The sequence below is a fragment of the Anguilla rostrata genome, chromosome 13 (genome assembly GCF_018555375.3).
Source record: "Anguilla rostrata isolate EN2019 chromosome 13, ASM1855537v3, whole genome shotgun sequence".
NCBI lineage: Eukaryota > Metazoa > Chordata > Actinopteri > Anguilliformes > Anguillidae > Anguilla > Anguilla rostrata.
The window spans coordinates 27,456,218-27,477,284 of record NC_057945.1 but is presented as its reverse complement, the minus strand read 5'-3'; the positions used below and the strand labels follow the sequence as shown (position 1 = coordinate 27,477,284).

At 39.6% G+C, this 21,067-nt stretch overlaps 1 protein-coding gene across 5 annotated transcripts in view; it reads right to left on the bottom strand.

Annotated features, from left to right (window-relative positions):
- LOC135238018 (chemokine-like protein TAFA-1) overlaps positions 1 to 13,297 on the bottom strand; it is a 118,684-nt gene extending 105,387 nt beyond the window's left edge. For 3 of the 5 annotated variants that reach the window (XR_010324992.1, XR_010324989.1, XM_064305646.1), the window contains exons 1-2: positions 12,713 to 13,296; positions 8,371 to 8,506 (exon numbers count right to left, since the gene is read on the bottom strand). Coding sequence is in view for 1 of the 5 variants with exons in the window: in XM_064305646.1 (XP_064161716.1) it covers positions 8,371 to 8,494 (124 nt within the window). In the remaining 4 variants the exon portion in view is untranslated. Of the gene's footprint in view, positions 1 to 8,370; positions 8,507 to 12,712 lie in introns of all 5 variants that reach the window. The other 2 variants (XR_010324990.1, XR_010324991.1) reach the window with 2 other exon arrangements.
- Between the last annotated feature and the right edge of the window lie 7,770 nt (positions 13,298 to 21,067).

Here is a 21,067-nt window from a genome sequence, read left to right as displayed (position 1 = left end):
TATTTATTTATTTATTTATTTATTTATTTAATTTATTATTTATTTAGAAATAATGTCAACCTCAGAATGGGTACACAGGCTAGTTGTAAATAATGCTGCTTTTAAACATTTTGTCAGATTTTAGGAGTCATTCCTGGAAACAGATTTTGTACATTTCTTTTCCATCCTACCAGGAAGGAAGGATGCGAAACATAGCCATGCAGCGCTGTTAAAAACAATGGAGAAATGTCTCACTGTAAGACAGATGAGTCTGAGCAACTAACGACTGAGCGCGTTCGAGGGGGGCCTCTAGAGAGCATGATCAGTTTAGCCAAGAATAAAACATCAGAACTCTCTTCCCTCTGCTGGAACTGGCTGAACAAGATATAACACACAAACTCTAAAGATCACAGAGCACAATGAGCACAACTTGTTTGAGTTTACTTTTCAAGACAGGAAGAGCACAGCACTCCTATATGAATCTCCCATGGCTATACCACATTGTTCCTCCTGGACAATGGGGACAATGCATTGCAACCTCATATCGGTATCCCAAACACACTGAGAGACATCAGACAAGACAAAGTGAGTTCTATTCTCTCAAGTGAAACACTAAAGAAAAGGTTTCAATCAATTGCTACAATGGCATGGATGGTATTCAGGACCAAATATTGCTGAGGCCTTCGGATATGAAATCTTGGTGCCTCAGTGGCTGAAACTGTATAGTCTTGAATAACCACAAATAAATGACTCTACCCCTCTACCGCTAAGGGAATGACATGAAACACTAATTGGCCGATATCCTTTGTACACATTACAATGGAAAACTTAAAGGTATGCTATGTAGAGTTTTGCGACCCTTGTTGACTCTGTGTTTGTAAACCCCGCTCATGCCCCTTTCGTCCTCAACCCCACCCACACCACCGCTGAGAGGTGAGCTTGTCAGAGATATTGAAAATAGCATTTTTAGCAACATGAATAATTCCATCTAGATGGTAGCAGTAATTAGGCAGTGTTATAACAATATTTGCACCGAGTGCACCAGTAAACGTATGGGAACATTGTACAGTAGTGACTTTGTAGTGCCGCTGCAGCTATTTTGTGTTTTTCCTCGTTTGGTATTAAGCTGTTCTAGGCCCTGTTTCATAAAAGCAGGGTTACTGAGTTACCTGGATAACGACACCGAGTAAAACTCGAAACCCTCCCAAATCTGGAAAATGGACTGAAAAAGAGCAGCTCCATGCAATAATCCAACTAATTCAGTGATCCTGCATCCTTAGTTAGAATTGTTAGAATTGGGATATAAACACAGAATCACGTGTGGAATAAGTCACAGTAATTTCAGGTTGCGGGTTAAAATTTAAGTTCCAGAAAAATATATATCTGTCCAAATCTGTGGCTGACTGAACCCTGGTTTTGCATTGAGATTAGCTCCTTCTTTCAGCAAATAACATTCATAGCATAGTCCATGTAGTCATCTGGAAGTCCACACAATTGTATTCTAAATTTCAAAGCCTTGTATAAACTCAGATTGAATTAACTGGATGAGAATGTAAATTGGAAGAACAGTGAAGGCAGCTGGTTTCACACAGTAAATTACAAGCAGAGTGAGCCCTTTGCAAACAGAGAACATAATAGGGAAACATTTAGCCACGACTGTCATTCTCAGTGATTTTTCGCACTTCCACTGAATTGTAATATCATATCTGTACCTCTTACGTCTTTCTGTATAGCAGCACAAAGCAACAGTGAAGCCATAATCCACATACCACTGAAATTGGGTGAAGCAATTCACTGATGTAATTTAAAAAAAAACACTGTAATAAATAATCTAAATGTAAAATGGAGGCCAGGGACAGCATCTACTTTTTTTGCAGTGAGCTGATTTTCTCCCATGAACATTTGTGTATATTGTCTAAATTAGCACACTGTGGTGCAGCAGGAGCCACCCTTTACAACTGTCCAACTTCAGCTATTAGAAGAAACAAAATCTAACCTGTTGAATTTCTCTGAGCACTGAGGAAAGCAATCGTGATAAACCATGAAAGTAGTTATGAAAAGCCAGTTCTGCCGGGTAAACTAATCTTGAAATCTTGAAATTGAGGCAATGGATTTTCAAAATGAGTTTATGGAGATTAGGAATATGAGTGAAAAGCTCTGTTTAAGATTACACTACTATCTTTATCATATTTTAGATACTTCTGAAAGTGATATTTTAGCTTTTTGTGGCAACATTAATTTTCCTTTTTTATTCTTCAAATGAATTATAGTGTTGATAGTGATTGCATAAAAATACAATTAAACAAAGAAAGAAACTGGGGAAACATTGACAAAACATACTGAATAAGTTTTTGAATGGATCAGCAATTCTACACACACACACACACACACACACACACTTTAAGAAATATATGCTACCAGTCCCCAACAATAAATAACAGCATAATAGGATTCTTCAGCTTAGCTTTTCCAATGGCTGCTTCCACTATCACAGACATTTAAGTGCAATAATCCATGACAAATTGTTTCATCTGATCCATGACAAATTGTTTCAGAGCCAGATAGAGATGAGCTGATCGAAATGTGTGAGAAAGTCGTGTTCAGCAGAAGAAGGATCATCATACTCTTGCCTAGTTTAAAAAAAGCAAGGTGGCTTTGATTAACTGAAAGGGGACAATGAAAGGAGACCTTGGAAATTACTCTTAATGTTGCAGTTTCCATGTCAATTAAAATTTAATTTGGTAGCCTACTCCTCTACTGGAAGCAAACACAGCAGAAATGACTCACAAAAATATAATAGTAGAAATGAACATGTCAGTGGTTTTTTTGCCTCATTTCCATGACTACAAAATTTAACAAAGCCAATGCAATGTATTCTTACATTCTTGTTGAAACCTATCTTCTTGAACACGTGGAAAAGTTTGGATGAATCAGCATTGAATCTTGGCATTGCCAAGAACAGAAATATCAGAAACCAGTCAAATACAACCAGTGTATAGCCATGCCCCCTTGGTGTTAATGGTTTATGTGTGACTATTTAAAAGTAATTCTGAATGATGCGGTGAATAATCTCTGGTAGCTTGATAAAATGATCTTTTATCCAATTAGCTGAACCCAGATTCATTCCCATTTATTCAAATAAGAGCAAACTAATTGAATCTGGTTTATTCATCAGTTCTTGTTCTAATTAATTCCATCAATTAAAATGTGTGTGTGAGATCTGCTCAATCATACAAAAAAATGTTCAGTTGTTTTCATGAGAGTAAGACATATGCATGTATACACTGTCCTTAAACTGCCTGCCCATCGTAAGACCTTAAGGAGACACATACAAATTTCCAAAAGCGTGAATGAATCGCGTCTCTACAAGGCTGGTATTTTAACAACTCATAGCAGTTGATGTGCGGCCGTCTTTATTTAGACAATAAAGAAACAAATCTGCGATGCACAACATTAAATAAATAGGTACAGATGAATACATTATTAATAACTTCCATCTTGATGCATCCTGTGTGGGTGTAGTACTCCACTGCGTCAGTGCCATTAGTGTGCTCCCTTCTGAAGTTACTCAAGCGAACGACTCGCACAGCTAAATTATCACTTATCTCATCTTAGGACCTGACCCTTCCTGCACTGCTGGTAATACAATTCCAATGAAAATTTCATTAATCCAAAATAAATATATAAATAAATGAATGCTGTTCATATGTGCAGAAACAATATAGCTTTCGCATGATTCTCCCAGGTTCTGCAATATTAAATTCTTTCTGGCAACTGGCATATTTGTGCTCTCTTCTCAATTGGTGAGAACCAAATAGAGGTGCCCCATAGGCCCAGAACTGCTGTCCAGTCGCATCATGGAATCTTAATCACAGTGGCCAGAAAGGCAAGAGTGACCCGTGGCAGTTTGCCTTGTTTGTTACTTGCTGCCAGTCAGTAAGAAGCTACTGTGGCTGTGTTCTGCTGTATCTTACTGTTCTTCCATATTCAAAACATCTCAATTTCCTGCTTGGCCAAAAACCCAATGAACATTGCCTCAGTGAATAAGGATACAAGTTATTTTATTTTATTTTTTCCAAATTTTTTCATTTGAATGAAAAGTTTGGTAGTTTTGCATTGTTTTCCATCCTAACTTTATTCAGAAAGCAACAACAACAGTGAAAATCAAAATCGTGACCAGTGCTGTGAAGAACTCTACGGGATCTCATTAAATGCAACACATTTCTCATCAAAGCAGGTTTCATTCAAAATGAAATACTGTCAGTGTCAGACCATAGTGTCTGACTTTCCTCGCTCTACGCTGCTGTGACTTTCATTTTCTGGAGCTCGGATTTCCCACTGGTGAACTATAGGCATGACACATTTCCTGATTTGAATAGTTAAAACGTAACGCATTGAAATGCCAATGGGAGAGTTAGGCATGTGGTTTCTGAAGCAATAATCCTAGCCATTGTCTTGTAACCTTGCAACCTTGCATTATGTCTAATCTGTCACTCGATGACTCTGCATTTGACAAAATGATGACAATGAAGATGGTCGCTGAAAACAGCGTTCCTCCCAGTCAGCTGAACACAGTGATTGTTTTTATTTCCTGTCAGTGGGTGAAAGAGCTCCTTGGAAATGCAGTGAACTGACTGGGTGTGTGGTTTCCCCAGAGTCATGTTTGCTTGCAGTTCTATTATAACTTTTATTTTGAGACCTGCCAATTAAAGAGACAACTACATTTATTGGATTGGCATGAGCCAGCAATAAGAAAATTAGATCTAATAAAATGCTCTGAAAGCTAACATTTACAGTTTCAATGTCGTCTGTTAAATAATTTTATTAGCAATTTGTTTTTATGTGAGGTAACATGTACTGTCTTCGACCTGAGGTTAAGCTTGTATTTTTTTTTACAGTATTATGTGATATGCAGCATATTAAAATTGATCAGGCATTTCAATTCTTTGCAGGGATATTAGTCCCTGTGAACTAATCCCAGGTCAATGGCTCAAATTGACATATCAGTGGCTTATCAATCAGCGCTGCCTGGCACACGGACCGAATCATGACCTGTCTGCTTTAATACCATGACCAATTCAACAGCCCAGAGCCTTGTTTTGGAATAAAGGGCCCACAGCTACACGTGTGCAGAGCCTGTGCCTGCCAACCGCTGCTGTATCTCATTCATCTTTAACATGGTCAAGACTACCATGGCCCCCTGCTGGAAAGTCATGTCAGGGACAGAGAAAAATTAAAGAAGTCACATGCATTTTACCTGTGATCACATATTCCAGACAGCCCACACAAGACAGCTCACATTGACCTGCTATCTTTGCTGAGTAACCGCGTGTGATGGAACATGTGCCTGGCCTGCTGCGCACAAGAGAGACAGACTCTTGGACAAAATGTTCCTCCATTAAAGGGAGAGCATTGCCTCTTTATTCACCGGGACTGAAATAAAATAAAATGAACTGCTGGAGGATGACCCTTTTTATGATTATTGAAAAAGGGAAGGCACTGCGGTCTTGCGCCCTCCCATCGTACCACAGCGCTGGTGGAGCCCCGCCCTCACGCGCCTTTGTTATTTGTGTGCCTTCCGGGGGACGCGGTGACTATGTACACTTCTGCTGATTATGTTTCTCGGCAGGGACAACCTGAAAATCTCCGGCCCTCGTTTCTCCGCGACGCGGGAGCCGGGCGTCCGACGGCCGGGCCAGGAGCGATTTGAATGAGGCCCTGCGTCACGTCACATTCCGCTCATCTGTCAATGTAGTGGATTATTTCTTGAGAGACCAGAATTGGCTGCCTGGAATCGGAGCGCCATCAATCTTGCGAGGCGCGAGACGCGGGGAGGCTGCCAGGCGGAGGCTCATGGGAGACGGCCATGCCGCTTCCAAGCAGGTGATGAAGCTGCGGCTCTACCGTTACTCAATCTGAATCAACCCTGAGCACCAGATTTGTCATTAGGAAAAAAAAAGGACAAAAAACCCCTTCCTCATATTTAGTATGCACGCAGCGTTCTGCCAGCTCCTGGTTTTATGGGGTGGTCGATTCTTCAGGCTTAGTCAACTGCAACAATGCTTGAGGATTTTATCCGTGTCCAAGGGTACCCTCGGCTGCTCGGCTCCTGCCGGACAATTCTCCGAGCTGTCATTTCTGCGCTCCCCAGCCCGCCACCCCCCGTCTCCTACTACTCAACCACATGCCAGCTGTCTGTCTCTCTGTTCAGCTGCCCCAGGGCGAAGGCTCGCTTGTTTTCAACACCAGCCCTTCAGTGATGGAATGAGCTACTCGCCACCATTAGAGCGAAGGGATTCTCACCTTCTTTCACCTTCTGATAATTGCCTAGCCAAATCTGACCAAGAATTTGTGCGAATAAATCCACTGTTACTGTTACACTGTTACTGAAACAAACCACAGAATTATTTGAATTTATTTATCATTTTTACTTTTTTTAGATGTTGCACAAATTAATAGTAACTGTGAAATATGTAAGCATTTGCATAACTTTCAGTTTGCAGTTTGGTTCAGGTTCATATTGTATTCAGCCCTTTCATTCACCAGTGTTTTATTAGTCACCATTTTCAAGGGTGTTTGAAAGACAAATTATTTAGAATATTGCATCACAACCTTCTATTGACCTTTTCTGTCTTGTTATCACGAATTCTCAATTTAATAGATTTTTATTGTTCTTGAATGACACAGATAAAAGTAATTATGGTCCAGTATTAAGTTAAAATTCTCTCAGCACAGCAAATCTATAAATTATAAAATCAGTTATAATGGAAAAATATTGCATTTCATATCTGAAAAGACTAGAAAAGATCAGTTAATGCCTTTCTCTGCTTGGCTCAAACTAATTAAAACTTTATCTGTTTTTAACTGCATGAGAATAAATATGCTTTAGCACTCCTGGGAAAATAATGCTTCATATCGTGGATTTGCACCCCTAATGCAATATTTTACATGTTACTAGAACCACTGACAAATATTTGTGCTGCTTATAAAATATTACAACAGGGGTGCAAATCCACAACATTATGCATGTTCTCTCTGGGAAACCTCCCTGTCTGTTGTGGGTTCAATGGTGGTTTCCTCATTCACCAAGATAAGCAGTTAAAACTCTATCATAAATCACTGATTCAGAATCTCTTTACGAGGGTGGAAGTGAGTGAGTGCGCGCGCCTAACGTGTGTGCATGTGTGTGTGTGTGTGTGTGCACGTTGTGTGCCTGTGAGCCTCACTAACGAGAAAACTCTATTCGCCTGCACATAAACAGAAGAGGGATTTCTCACCCATAACCTGCGTAAGTTTCCATCTGCCACAGGCGGGATTTTGTTTTGCTGGCCTTCTGCATAATTTAGAAGACACTTACTGTAGGGCATATACTTTCATGTAGAGATTTGGCACCAGACTCTGCCAAGCCTGAAAAACCTGGAAGCACAGTTTTAAAAATTAATTTGGGTCTTTCTGCTGTTCCTCTTGTTCGGATTAATGAGTCCGCTGTGCTTTGTGAATACTCTTCCTCTTTGACAGCTGCTGCTCAGTTGAAGTTGCCACCAATTTTTTTTTTTTTATTATTTCTTCATTTTTGGAGACATAAAATAATAATGAATAAATTAAATTAAATTAAATAATGAATCATGTCCAATATCCAGGCTTCTCACTAAACTTTACTAGAAAGGGGTTTTATGAAAACCAGAGATAGAATTCATATTTGAGAACCATTACAACTTTAGTGTCTAACTTGTTTCCCACTTGACTAATTTCAGGTGACATTGTGGCCAGCTGTTTGCGGGGTGAAATTCAGATTTAAAAGCACGTATTAGCACATATTAAAACTAGGCTTGATCCCCCAGGCACCGGCCCCTCCAACCCTTTCATTTTTGCTGAATTTTGACTGATTCATTTAAGGACTCATGTTACTTTAAGAACTTACATGTTGAAAATGTTGATCTCATGTTATATCACGCATAAATGAGCACTACACTTGAATTAATTCAAAGTTGAAGGTTATTATTGATATAGAGGATATTATTATTGATAAGGTTATTGCCGAACAATTGTTTTCATTTGGCCATGAAAGGAACTAGACGTCATTCATTTTCCAGAAACATAGAGAAACATGATTGTGATTGCCACAGCAATCAGCGGGAAATATGGTGTTTAACAAGAGTAGAGATTCCAGTCAGAATAAAGCTTATGAATAATGTATATATATACATTCTGAGCCAAATTAGTCAAATTTCATTTGTAATTAGTTGTATCTGTGTGCTCTACATTCAAATCTAAATTGTGATCTTGAGCAAAATATGCTACATGTCCAGGCCTATTTTGTAGCCATATTCAGATAACTGCTAAAAGTGCTTCAGTGACAGGCCAGTAGGAGGAAAATAAGCAGAGACTCACCGAGAATCTGGATGGTGTTTCGGCCGGGCTGGGGCAGGTGGTGCTGCTGAATGGTGTCATAGAGTGTGGCCTGGCACAGCAGCAGGGCGCTCACGCTAATCCACAGCCACAACAACCAGGACATGGCAGGGCACGTCTGCAAAGCAGGCCAGAGGGCCAGGTCACTATAAACACACACTCCACATGCACACACACACACGCACACACACACATGCACACACACCCAACACAAACACAGACGCAGACACACCTGCACACAAACACACACGCACAAGCACACAAACACACACACCCACATGCACACATACATGCACACGCACACACTCACACACACACACACACACATGCACACCCACACATACATACACACACACACACACATGTACATGCACACGCACATGCATACACACACTCAGACACATGCACACACACGTACGTACACACAGGCGTCAACCAGGCACACACATACACAAAGAACACAAGCCTCAACATGCACAGGACAGAGAGGGCAAATCAACAACAAATCAACTTGGAGGCAGATACAAGCTTGCAGGAACCAGAGAAATATGTAGGCATAAATCGGGTGTCACTATAACCAACAAGGAAACATAGGACACGGGTTCAAGATCATAATAAATCAAAGGTACAGTATCCTTCTGCCTGTCCGCTGTGCTCTCACTCAAGCACAGAAATATTTAAGGTGGCAAAATATTGGCAGTTGTGTTGATCTGTTTCAGAATTATAGTCAACAGCAAAGTGAGTTTTAAGTCTCTCTATGTGTAATGTATGAGAAATTAAAATTTTGTGTATACATAAATATGTCAATATTTCCATAAACCTGAATTGTCATTCTGAACATAAATAATTCATGACATGCAAGTTAAATAGCTAGTCATCTGATTACATGGACTATAAAAATTTTGACCACACTGTGTAAGTGATATTCTTTGCCACTGACTACAGACCACAGACATCATCCATATCATAAAAAAAAATAATTAGTAAAAATGTTTCCCTATTGCATTTATTTTCCATGATGAACAGAAAGCAATATCACAATATGTGTCCAGTATTTTCTGATTATTTTGGTTCATGGTAAATAAGAAGTCATTGAGGAATTCATAATGGTGAAAATAACTTTACTTTTCAAAATTCATGTCTAATTTTGAGACAAATTAATTGAGACCAAAGCGTAATTGTATTACAGTTCAGGTCAGACTCCATCATCTTTCCGTACTTCATCTGTGCATTTTTTTTTTCTTACATTGTCACTCAGTTTTTGATCTTGGCTTTTCTGATTCTTGATTTAAGGTTGATAACACATCTTTGAAATATTTTCTAAGCTCTCAACTCACACTCAACATCATGTGAAATGATTTTCATAAGTGGAATCAGATGAAACCTTTGTGCATTTTTAGCAATCACGACAGGGTTGGACACCTTTGTAATCTTGCAAACTGTCTACTGACGGCTGCCACATGACAGGACATAGACTGCTTCTTCCGACAGTGTTGAAATTTTTAAAAGGTCCTTTAGAGTTTATGAGAGGTGTTGAATTTTCATTTCTGTGTTTGATATTCCACCAGACACCCATCCCACCATAACAATTATTGCATGGTTGGCACATCAATGACTTCTCTCATCGATGTGCAGCTCTTCCCAGCACTTCAAACCACCTACACTATCCAGATAAATGTCCCTTCAGTTGTTTAAAATGGCATTAATTGAGTGTAAAGTATTCACCTATTTCCAAATCTGCAAAGAGTGACACTTGCCATCCAAGCAGAAGCTTGGCTCCCTTTGTAAATGCCTTTTCTTTTTCTGTCAACAGAATAATTGTGTGTAAATAAAAGCCCAGTGCTATTTATCAAGTGTAACGTCCAGCACAGGTGCTTCTAGTGGAGTGGAAGTCTACTGATTACGGTAATTTTATGGGAGCCATGGGTATATTTTAATGAATAAAAATTAAGATGCATTCCTGTTTTTTTTTTTGGTTCTCTGTGGCCAGTTTTCTCTGCATGAAGATGTTACAAACAGCCTCAAGTTGAATGGTAATCAATTTATCGAGCTTGTATGGAGCTTAAGAGAACCAACCAGCAATGTAGCAGAAATGGAGAAAGATCGTTGACAAAATGGGTATTACGCATTAAAATATATCAAAGAAATAATCAAAAATATTTGTGTCAGCTATGCTTTTGAAATAGTCTTTTCCATTGTAAACATCAATAAAGGCTATAGACTAGATTGCAAGACCGCAAGTGCATTTTCTTCCAATAAAATTAGATTTGACCATTTATTATAATTTAGTATTATTATTATTATTATTATTATTAATAATAATAATAATAATAATAATAATAATAATAATAATAATAATAATAATAATTTATTTATTTATTGAATTTTCAAATTTCAAAGTGAAGTCATTTTGAATTAAACAATGGATTAATTTGCTTTAATGTATGTAAACTTGTTTTGTTGTCTTTTTTGCTTGTTTGTTTTTGGGATTGATTTTCTCTCTCTCTCTCTCTCTCTCTCTCTCTCTGTGATTAGAGACAGAGAAAGAGAAAACAAGCCAATCATATCGTTTAATCAACAATCTGTTCAGAAACTTTAAAGTACACGTCAGAAGATGCAGCGATAGATGGACAACAATAAAAATACACTCTCTATGGAAAAGTTTCTAAACTAATACTCCCTGAGTTTGTACCATTTGGAGGGAGCACAAAGCAGACCTTCAACCCTTTCCACAAAACTTAGTTGACATTGAGACCACTACTGAACGTTCACCACTTAAATTAAGCATATAATAATGAGCAGCTCATAATCCCCTCTCTGCAGCAAATCCCCTCTAAGCTGCAGTTTCATGGAAATGTGAACTATTCCCTGGGGAATGTTTTTACCATGCAATATTTCACATTGGCAAACTGCCTTCAACCTGCAGGAACAGCAAGAGAAAAAAAAACATGAGCCTCAATCACAAAACGGAGAAAGAAAGATGTTCTCGGTCTACTTTCGGCTAGTCAGCTGTGGGCATTGTGTCTGTGCCTGTCTACGTATATTTATATCAGAAAGTGCAGCCAGCGGTTGTGATCGACAGTGCGCCAAGTTGGAAATAACAAGCAGAGCATCAGACCACAAAGCCATTTAAATAAGGGGACCACATGTGCCTGTTCATGAATTTTAATACCAAGTGGAAAGAGCCTCTAAATTATTTGTTAAGTTATGATACCACGCATTATCTGAAATCCTCAGATACGAAGACCAACGTTTACTTACGTTAGAGCAACCCTATTGCAAGTATTCTTTTTTTTTTTTTTTTTTCCCGTATCCTTCAATAAATTAACAGTTAAATGCTCTTCTCTGTGTTGGACGGGCAATTTGCAAATCTGTTTAATGGTCCATTTTCTCCCTGCTCTGCCATCTAATTAGTACATTGATTTATCTTCCTGTGGTCGGCACACAAATGGCAACGGTCTCCGTGTGTTTCTACAGGCTTCCCACACATTACTTATTCTGTTCAAAAGCCACTGCCACCTTGAGTTCTTTTATATTGCTTATTCATTTCTTTTGTGTAAAAAAAAAATGTATGAAAATCTCACATAGATTACACGTCTAATTCACTTTACATCAGACCTCATGTGCTTCATGTACATTGTACATCATTGACACGTGGACTGTAGAACAGGTGAGTTTTGATCGTTTTAAGCTTTTATTTCGAATGTATGACAGCCCGGGAAACTTAGAATACGATTTTTAAATTCCTTTGAGGAACAGCACACATGATATGTAAGAGTGAAAAGTGATAGCTTGCATTATAGCATTTTCTTATTGATCACAAAAATAAAAACATTCTCATAACGGATGACAAGGCATGGACCTGGACAAAGCAAGGACATTAAGAACAGCTGGCCGGTAAAGAAACAATGCAAGAGAGCGCTGCCCCACTTATAAAACTGCATTACCTGGAACTTTCAACATCTCTTAGATCGCAATATAACAAAAATGGAGTTTGGTCTACACTCATATTCAAATTACATTCTGAGTCACAGAGCTTTTTAAAAAGACATATTTATTTAATATAATATTTTTTATATATCTCCAATGTTCCGCCTTCTGCATTTACTCTCGCTTTCCCTCCCCCCCAACAGTTAATTCAGCTCTAAAGGCATGTCTCCGATCTTTTTTATTTATTTTTAACAAGCTGGGCAGAGAGAGAGCAGCTTCTTTGGACTGCTTAAATCCTGCCACTTAACACATTGGCAGTGTGATGTTCTTGAAAGATTAACTCAGCAAATGAGCTCAAAAGACTACAGGCACTCAAGGACTGAAAAGCTCTTACCTGTGTAATCCAAGCAGGAGAGAAGGAACCCTACTGACGCTTATCCAATAGCTTTAACACATCATCTTAAATCCATCCATTCTGCTGCTGGGATTCCCACAAGTTCCTGATCAGATCTGCAAAACTGGGGATTAAGGGAAACTCTTTTGTCCCCCCTTGTCCCTTGCACAGACCGCTTCTCTGTCCAGCAAATCGCAGAGACTGAAAATCTCAGAGCTGAGAGCCTCTGTCAGAATCTGGATGGTGTTTTAAAAGGTTTTCAGTGTTGTCATTCCAGCTCTAAACCGTCTCAGAGTGGGAACCCTTTCTCTCTGGAGGGGATCTTGGTGGTAATGTGGAGTTAATTTGCCTCTTCACTTTTACTTACAGCCGAGGATCGGTCTCTGTGTACTGACAGCTGCGTCTCCTCTCCGCTCTCTCCTCCCATTGAAAAGCAGCATTGAGCGCGAGCGCCGTCTCCTTTAGAATGCTCTAATAGTGCGCGTGTGTTACAGTGGAGCCTCGCTGGAGAGGTATCACATGTCTTAAAGCCAGACTGCCCACTATTACAGCACCACTACATCGTATAATGAAGCACAGTTATTAACCCTCTCCACTATATCAGCAGAAATGATGCACGGCACATTACAGAGAAGACTGGAGGAGGGAGGTGGTGGGGGTTGCAAGGGAGTGTGTGTGTGTGTGTGTGGGTTCTGGGGGGGGGGGTGAAGGGGGTGGGGGCGAGGGCTGGAGGATTGAGATCAGCTCTGAAGTGTGCTTCTCTTTTCACAGTGTTCATTTGCTTAAGGAGGTAAATTGAAATAAGCCCAGGACTGCCGGCTTTTAATAGAAACCTGTCAGGCGCAACAGCATATGATATGAGCAACGGATGGCATGGCTATTGTTGGGGCTGCTTGCCGCCACAGTTCTTTGTTATTTCAGCTTCTGCGTCTGGTTCTCCTGTACCTCTCATGTCTCTCAAGAAAAGTTGCCTGTCACAGCAAGCGACGAAAGACAAACATTCCCTCGACATTCAGTGACAGATTGAAGCAACTGGCAGTGTATAAATGATCGTGCGATTCTGAGCTCTTTCTACTGTTGTAAGGTGTGGCAGACCGAGACAAACACTAGGGAAGGGTTGCGAAGTGAACCAAATCTGATACAATACAGAAAACATTACATTCGGCTGCCCAGTGCAATGGGGGCTGTATATTGACGCAATGAACGGGAGTATTGGTTCATTCCTGTTGCCAGTGGACACAGAAACTGCAGATCTGTCAATTGCTGAAACGATAGGACCAAACTGAATTCTAAAACTTGGCTGAAGTGACTGATGGTTGTGTGTGTGTGCATGTGCACGTGTGCATGCGGGTGTGTGTATTTGTGCATGTGTGTGTGTGTGTGTGTAGGAGGGCAGGACGGAGGGTCTGTAACACCAGTGTCACCTGAGAAATGGTGGCAGGCTCAGTCTAAAAGACCCCCAGGCATTTGCATTCTTCTGTTTGTTTATGACTAGTGGGCCTCTAATGTGCAAAACAGCTTTACATATTTCAGAGCCGTGTGCAGGGAAGAGAAATGTGTATAAGATATAGTGCTGAAAATGGCAAGCTGTGGATATATATTATTCACTCAGCAGGGCTACATAAAAGACTCCTTCCCTGTGTACCTGTGGCTGAAATTGGCCCAATAAAATAGTGGCTATTAACAAGGTCTTGTCACATAAACAAACTGAAGTAAGAATAATGGTAACAGAACAACTACAGTATTTGATGTGTCCCCATATTCTCCATTCTGTCAAGACCCTGTGCTTTAAATCCATCATTGGAAAATATAGTATACGTATATGGTACTTATATAAAGATCTTAATGGAGCGACCCAGGAAATATTGAAGCAGAATGCCATGGGAAATATAGCCGCATGAATTAGGCAATATCAGCCCAAAAGGGCCATTGATCTGTGACTTGCTGAATTTACTGTTTGATTCATATCTATCACATATGCTTCATAATAATTGGCACCTTAAATGCATTGCTTTTCTTCACATAAGGACTTGAATAAGAGATTCATTTTTCACAAATTCATGATACACATGCTTTTCCTCATAATGTGTGGGAGCAAACACTATTTAAATACCTACATAGTAATATGATAATATGGTTTAACATGGTAAAGTTTTTCACAAAATCATGTGAAATACATCTTCTATGAAGCCTAAAACAGTCTCTCCACGGAGGACTTTTGGTAACAGGCTTCCAATTTCATGTTCTTCACAGTGTTTTTGTCCTTTGAAGCTGCAGTTGTCCTCCCTGCCTCAGTGTTTCACAGTTTAGATGGTCATTTACTCCTCTACTGGAGTCTTTTTTATTTTCGCTGTTCTTCTTTGTTTTTTTTTTTTTCAGATGATGTCATGGGGAAAAAAACGTAATGTGTAACCTTTTTTTTCGGGATTTTGTTGCTCTCTCTCCTCTCTCTGGGGCCTCTACCATTTCCAACAACTGTCACCACAGTTTGAGTCAAGATGAATCAGAAAGGAAAGATCACCAGAAGCTATGCATTTGTGTTGCAGCACCCTATTAAAGAGCAGCCAGCCTTGCCTGATGTTCGCTGGAGAGCGGCAATCCCAGTTCCAGCTTTTTTGCCCTCCAAGCACGTGGAAGCATCCCTGGTCAATGGCCTTCAGGAGCTGTCCCCATCCATAAGCACTGGCACTCCAAACTGCACCCAGATCAGAGTTATTACTGGGCAAACTATGTGCAGCATCAATAATGGATGTTTTGGTAGAATATCAAAACGAGGCTGCATGTTGCGCTTGTAAAGAGCTAGGCATAGTTTCTATGCGACTGGAGGAAGGATGGAATTTGCCATGTTATTTTCAGCACCAGGCTAGCATATAGGACATCAGATTGTACATGTGTAATGCATTGCCCCCACCCCCGGGTAAATTTTCAGATGTGGCTGGTGACTGCTTGCATGTAGAATCCTAAATGCTGTATATCCATAAGAACACTTACCTAAGATTAATGTTGGGCAACATGCACCACGAGATGGCCGTCTGATGAATCTACGAGGAGCATTTTAATTAACTGGGTGATTATACTGCAGAGAGGGCCTTTTCTGTTATGAGCAGCAGATGTATGTTGTTGTTTCCTCTGATTAGGCTTTGCGTGCCCAGATCTCTGCTTTAATGAATCTATAATTACAGATTAATATACAACTTAAGAACAGAACCTGAAACAGAATTTCCTGGGTACCCCTGTTAGCATAAGAATAAAAAAATCAATATTTATGATACCTTTAGGTAGTTGTTAATTGCAGGATATTACTGGGAGCATGAGAAATCGTATACGTTGCTGGGTAGGATGTGTTGAAGGTTGGCGCTAATTACCTCCTTGTTGCTAATAGGGGTTAGTAGTTCACGCCTGCTTACTTTAAGTGACACAGTGTGAGGCACCCCCCCACTTCCATGGAGAACAAAAAATGTTGGTGTGGGGGAGTGGGAGTGATCTGTTCGGTTCTCAGATCGCTACAAACCATAAGGGATGGGAGTTTGGGGGAAGTGCAAAAGTGCCACTTCAGACACACAGGAATAGAATATCCACACATTTGTGCATTGTGGCTTTGGAAACAAGTTAGTGTGTTTGTATTGGAAGTAGGTCATATTGTTATGCTGGCAGGCACTGGGAGCAGGGAGGACATCACCTGGGATTTGCAGTGTCCCCGAATGGGAAGGAGGGGGGTAGTGATTGATCAGCTGAAGAGCCTACCCTGGAGATGTCAGACATGGAGATGTCTCTGTGCAGACTCATAAAACTCCTCCGCCGGTGTTTTAATTGGAACGGGGACAAAGAGCACGACTTCTCACCACCTGCGGAAAATAGAGATCCACGTGATGATGTGCGAACGCGGTGCGCCAAAAGGGAAAACAATGGTAATGCTTCGCCCACTGAAGCCCTGAGGCTGAGAAGTATCTCTGCTCCCGCACCTTTGCATTTTTAAATGCGGTCCAAATTTTATTGATGTTGACGTGCTGTGAGAGCTCTCCGATTTTTCCTGAGTGAAAAAAGTCAAGCGAGACAAATTAATCAGACAACGTGAAAACAAGGTTTTTTATTTCTTTATTTTCTGACAGCCTAGAATAGGCTGTTAATAGGAGACCTTAGTCAATGCGTAGGAGAAACACTAGATAGAGCAGAACGCAGGATAAATGATTGGAATACTGAAGTTGCTGCTGTAATATTACTCCTTGGATCAATGGCAGTTTCGAGTGCCAGTATGGCACATTCTAGATCTGAATGTCTGAGCTGGGCAGGTTGTGTATCAGGCTAACACAGATGTGAATTAGTGGAAAACACTTAATGTGCAGCTTAGGTGGATTGTCATAACCATTGGGGACATTGAGCTGAGATGGGATGGAATACTGAACTCCATCCTGGGGTGCTTACCATTCTATTTCTGTGAGGTGCAGCACAGTAGCACTACATGATCAGATTACACGATGGGACTATCATTATAAGTCAATAGAACTAATGGGAGTGGGGAGTGGGTGAAACTTCTCTGCTGTCATAGGAAGCTCCCAAGTGTTGGGGGATGAGGATGGAGAAAGGGAACCAGAAACATCTCAACTCAAAAATCCATCATCCTTACTTCAAGTGGTTTATTTAAGGATCAATTAAGTCATGACAACATGAGAAAAGGGAGCTAGCAAACATTCAAGAAAAATGTTACACCAGCTCAGAAAATTAATAAAGATCTTTAGTTTGATTTTATGAAACCAACTCTTCTTTCTAGTCATCAGTAAGTTACCCAGAGATAGAAAAACAGATTCAATTCCAGGCAAAAAAAGAGGAAAAGAGTGTTGAGAATCCTTTCTATTTGGGCATTGTTTCCATTCATCACATTGAGTTACTTTAACTGTGAAAAGTTCTGGACATTTTGAAGGTAAAGTACTAAATAGCAGCGTGTGGTAACACTCCGTGGTGTGTGGGCTCAGACTGCTGTGTCTGCCTGACCTTACTGTTGTGAATGTCTGCAGCGTGTTTTCATACCAACATTATTAAGCTTTAACCTCTGATCTTTTGCTGAACTTTCACATATGTGCAGCACTTCTGTTCTAAGAGCACAAATAATGCACCGGAGAAACCAATTCCTATTTAGGTGAGTTTGCTTTAATGACTGATACTGCATAGCGTACATTCGTAAGGAACAGACATTTGTTCAAATTTAATGAAGCCCAACTGCCTATTACTAATTACTGTTCTTTATATCCACTAGGAATACATTCAGAGTCTGGAGACATTATAAAACACAAATCACACAGTGAGGGGTACTGAAGCTAAAGGATAATTTACCAGATGTACATACTTTAGTTATTATAGTTTATAGTTTTCAAATGGATGTTGGTGTATTAACAGTCACATCTTGGCTCTTTTGGATCATTAAAATATGTATTGTAAAAATGTATTTGATGGTGCAAAGTATACTTATAAACTTTTACATGCACTTTTTAATGTACAGTATATCGTCTAAATGTTAACTGTAGTGTTGCTATAATACTCTCTCATATCTCCTACTATTACAGATGTAATACAATGACAGAATGTTACTATGCCTGATGTAATGAATAGCTCATATATACAGGCAAATCTATACTATTAGTTAAGATGGAACATTTCCAACAAGCTAAAACATGTAAAACTAGGGGGTACTAAGTTAGCATATGAAACATCATTGGCACTTTTACACTGTTGCCCAAAGAGTATGACTAACATTTTTATCACCTTTCTTTTTACTAACCTAAATCACAACATTCCAGGTACAATGAAACACTCAATGTCCTGAAATAACATAGACACGACAATGGTCTCGAAATAAAGGATATTGATTTATTGGCTATGATAAAGAATACATGAATAAGCTCATTGAAAACAATAATTTGCATAATGTGAGAAATAATATTAGGATTCTTAATCAGAGGAAATGATAATTATGCGACTTTAAATATAGAAGTTAATAGTGCTGCCCCATAACAAATGTTCATTTGTGTTATGGGTTAGTGACAAGCTACTCTATATTACTCGGTTAGTTTGCTCAATCAGTCTCCCACGTATACATCCTTACGTAGCCCATGTCAAAATTGTTATTTGTAGAAATGTGATTGATGCTAGTCCTGCCCAAAGGAGGACTTGCACGGGAAAGGGGGGCAGCCACGTTGTTCACCTCTGATACTGATAAGACCAGTGGTCTTAACTTGGTCACATTAAGTGGTACTGTGGTCAGTGGAGGCCAAGCACAACATGATGGAATAATAGGGTACTGAGTGCCGGGGAAAAAGAAATGTATCATTTAAATTTGTGCTGCAGTGAGTCACCTTTGTGATGGATTGGTATTATGCCACACCGTCAGGCAGTTATGTGAAATTACATTCCTAGCTATTTCAGATATTTTTTGATGTGGAGTACTTAACAAAAGACATTTCACCTTGGCCTGCTCACCCACATACAAGAAACCCATCTGACAAAAAACACAATTCCATGTTGCAAGCTATCTATTTGTATTGTACCATGTAGCGGAGTGTACTGCACCGTGCATTTAGCTCAGTCCATTGAATTATTGATCATGCTGAGCATACCAGCACCTGAAAGTTTAATTTGACTGTCCTTCATTTTAAGGTATGCATGATGAATTTTAATAATATAAATTAGTGGCTGTAAAGGATATCTTAAAGGGACAGCTCGTTTTCTGAAGTTTTATTATTATTATTGTTATTATTATTATTATTATTATTATTATTATCATCCTCATTTACATTTGTTAAAATATTTCTTTCTTTTTTTTTGCATGTTTTTAGTAGGCCCTGACAGTGTTTTGTGCAAATAAGAATATTTAGCCACTTGCTGAAGTTTCTGACAACCTAGCAGCTTTACAATGATTGGTATAGGGGCTGCAAGGGATTTCTGGCATGTTCAGGAGTCTCTTTGCGTGGAATGACAGTGTGATATTGTTCAATTAGCTATGTAGATAGTTCTTGAAAATGATTCTGGCAGAAAGAAGAAATCAATCAATATTTACGGCGCAGGTCTTGTGAGGATAATCCTGCTGACTGAGCCACTCACTTCCTTGGTGATTCAGCAGCCAGTTATCATTCTGTGGTCATTATCATTCTATACCAGAATATTAGACATGATTACACTGAGACGAGCCAGCTGAGAGTCCCTCAATTAATCTGGCAACCCCAGACATGTCACAGCAGGCTTTCCATGGCTAGGTGGATCATGCATCAGACCTTATGATAGGTATTGTCTGTTCATGTGCAATCTATTTATAGCTGCTATGAGGTTGTGCACAGTTTGAGAGATAATAAGAATGTGGCTACTATAGTAAAAGACACACTGATACGTAAGTGCATTTAGGTCAATTGGCAATAACCAGTTTCTCAATCACAATGCTGTGACATGAGAAAATGCTTTTTACTTGCATTTGCATTGAACTGCAACCCTGGTAATGATAACTTGCACCAAACCATGTAATGCACACATCAAAATCAGCACAGGTCATCGGGTGAATGAAATAAATGAAAAATATCCCACGCACAATATAATGCTCCCCAGGTATATGTCTTAGCTATGCCACAAAGACAGTTTCACTATTAACCTGGTGAAGGATTGGGCTGCATTTACTTTTGAATCCTGTTGTAATGAGCGCAGCCTGTCATGAAAGACTATAGCTGGGATTCAGTTAACATTTCAATTGCCATATCTGTAAATGTGACATGTTCTAAGGAACCCCATGTATGGTTTCACCAACCCAACCCCCATTTATGGCTTCACCAACACACACTGTAGCCAGAGTGCTGAAAATCCACTTCAGATGTATGCTTAAGTCTAAAGGTACATTATGATACAGTCCTCAGAAGGTCTGAATATTCTTTGTGGCTTGGAGTGTGCTGCATAACATTGGCAAAAGTCATGGATGTCTTGGACATAAATGAGCGCACATTGCAGGACTAGAAGGCGTGATGTTGAACTGCATGTGGCGGTGCCAATTAATGAACTGAGTTACACCAGCAGCATGGGCAAGGAGGAATCAGCTGGCAGAAAAGCAGCTTTTTCTACAGCCTGGTAAGCCAATGGAATAGTTTATTTAATTTTTAAAAAAGTCTAAAACTTATTCCAACGAATAATACATTTATTTGGACATTTTAAATCACCTTAATGGATTGCAATGTTTTTTAGATATGGTCCTGGGGAGTCACTGTGCATGATAGGGTTTTTCCCATCTTAATACAAAGATTAAATCAAATTTCACCATTTAAACACAATTTTTAACCCTATTCTTGGTTCTTTAAATTTTCTTAATTACAGTGACCATCCAGTTTC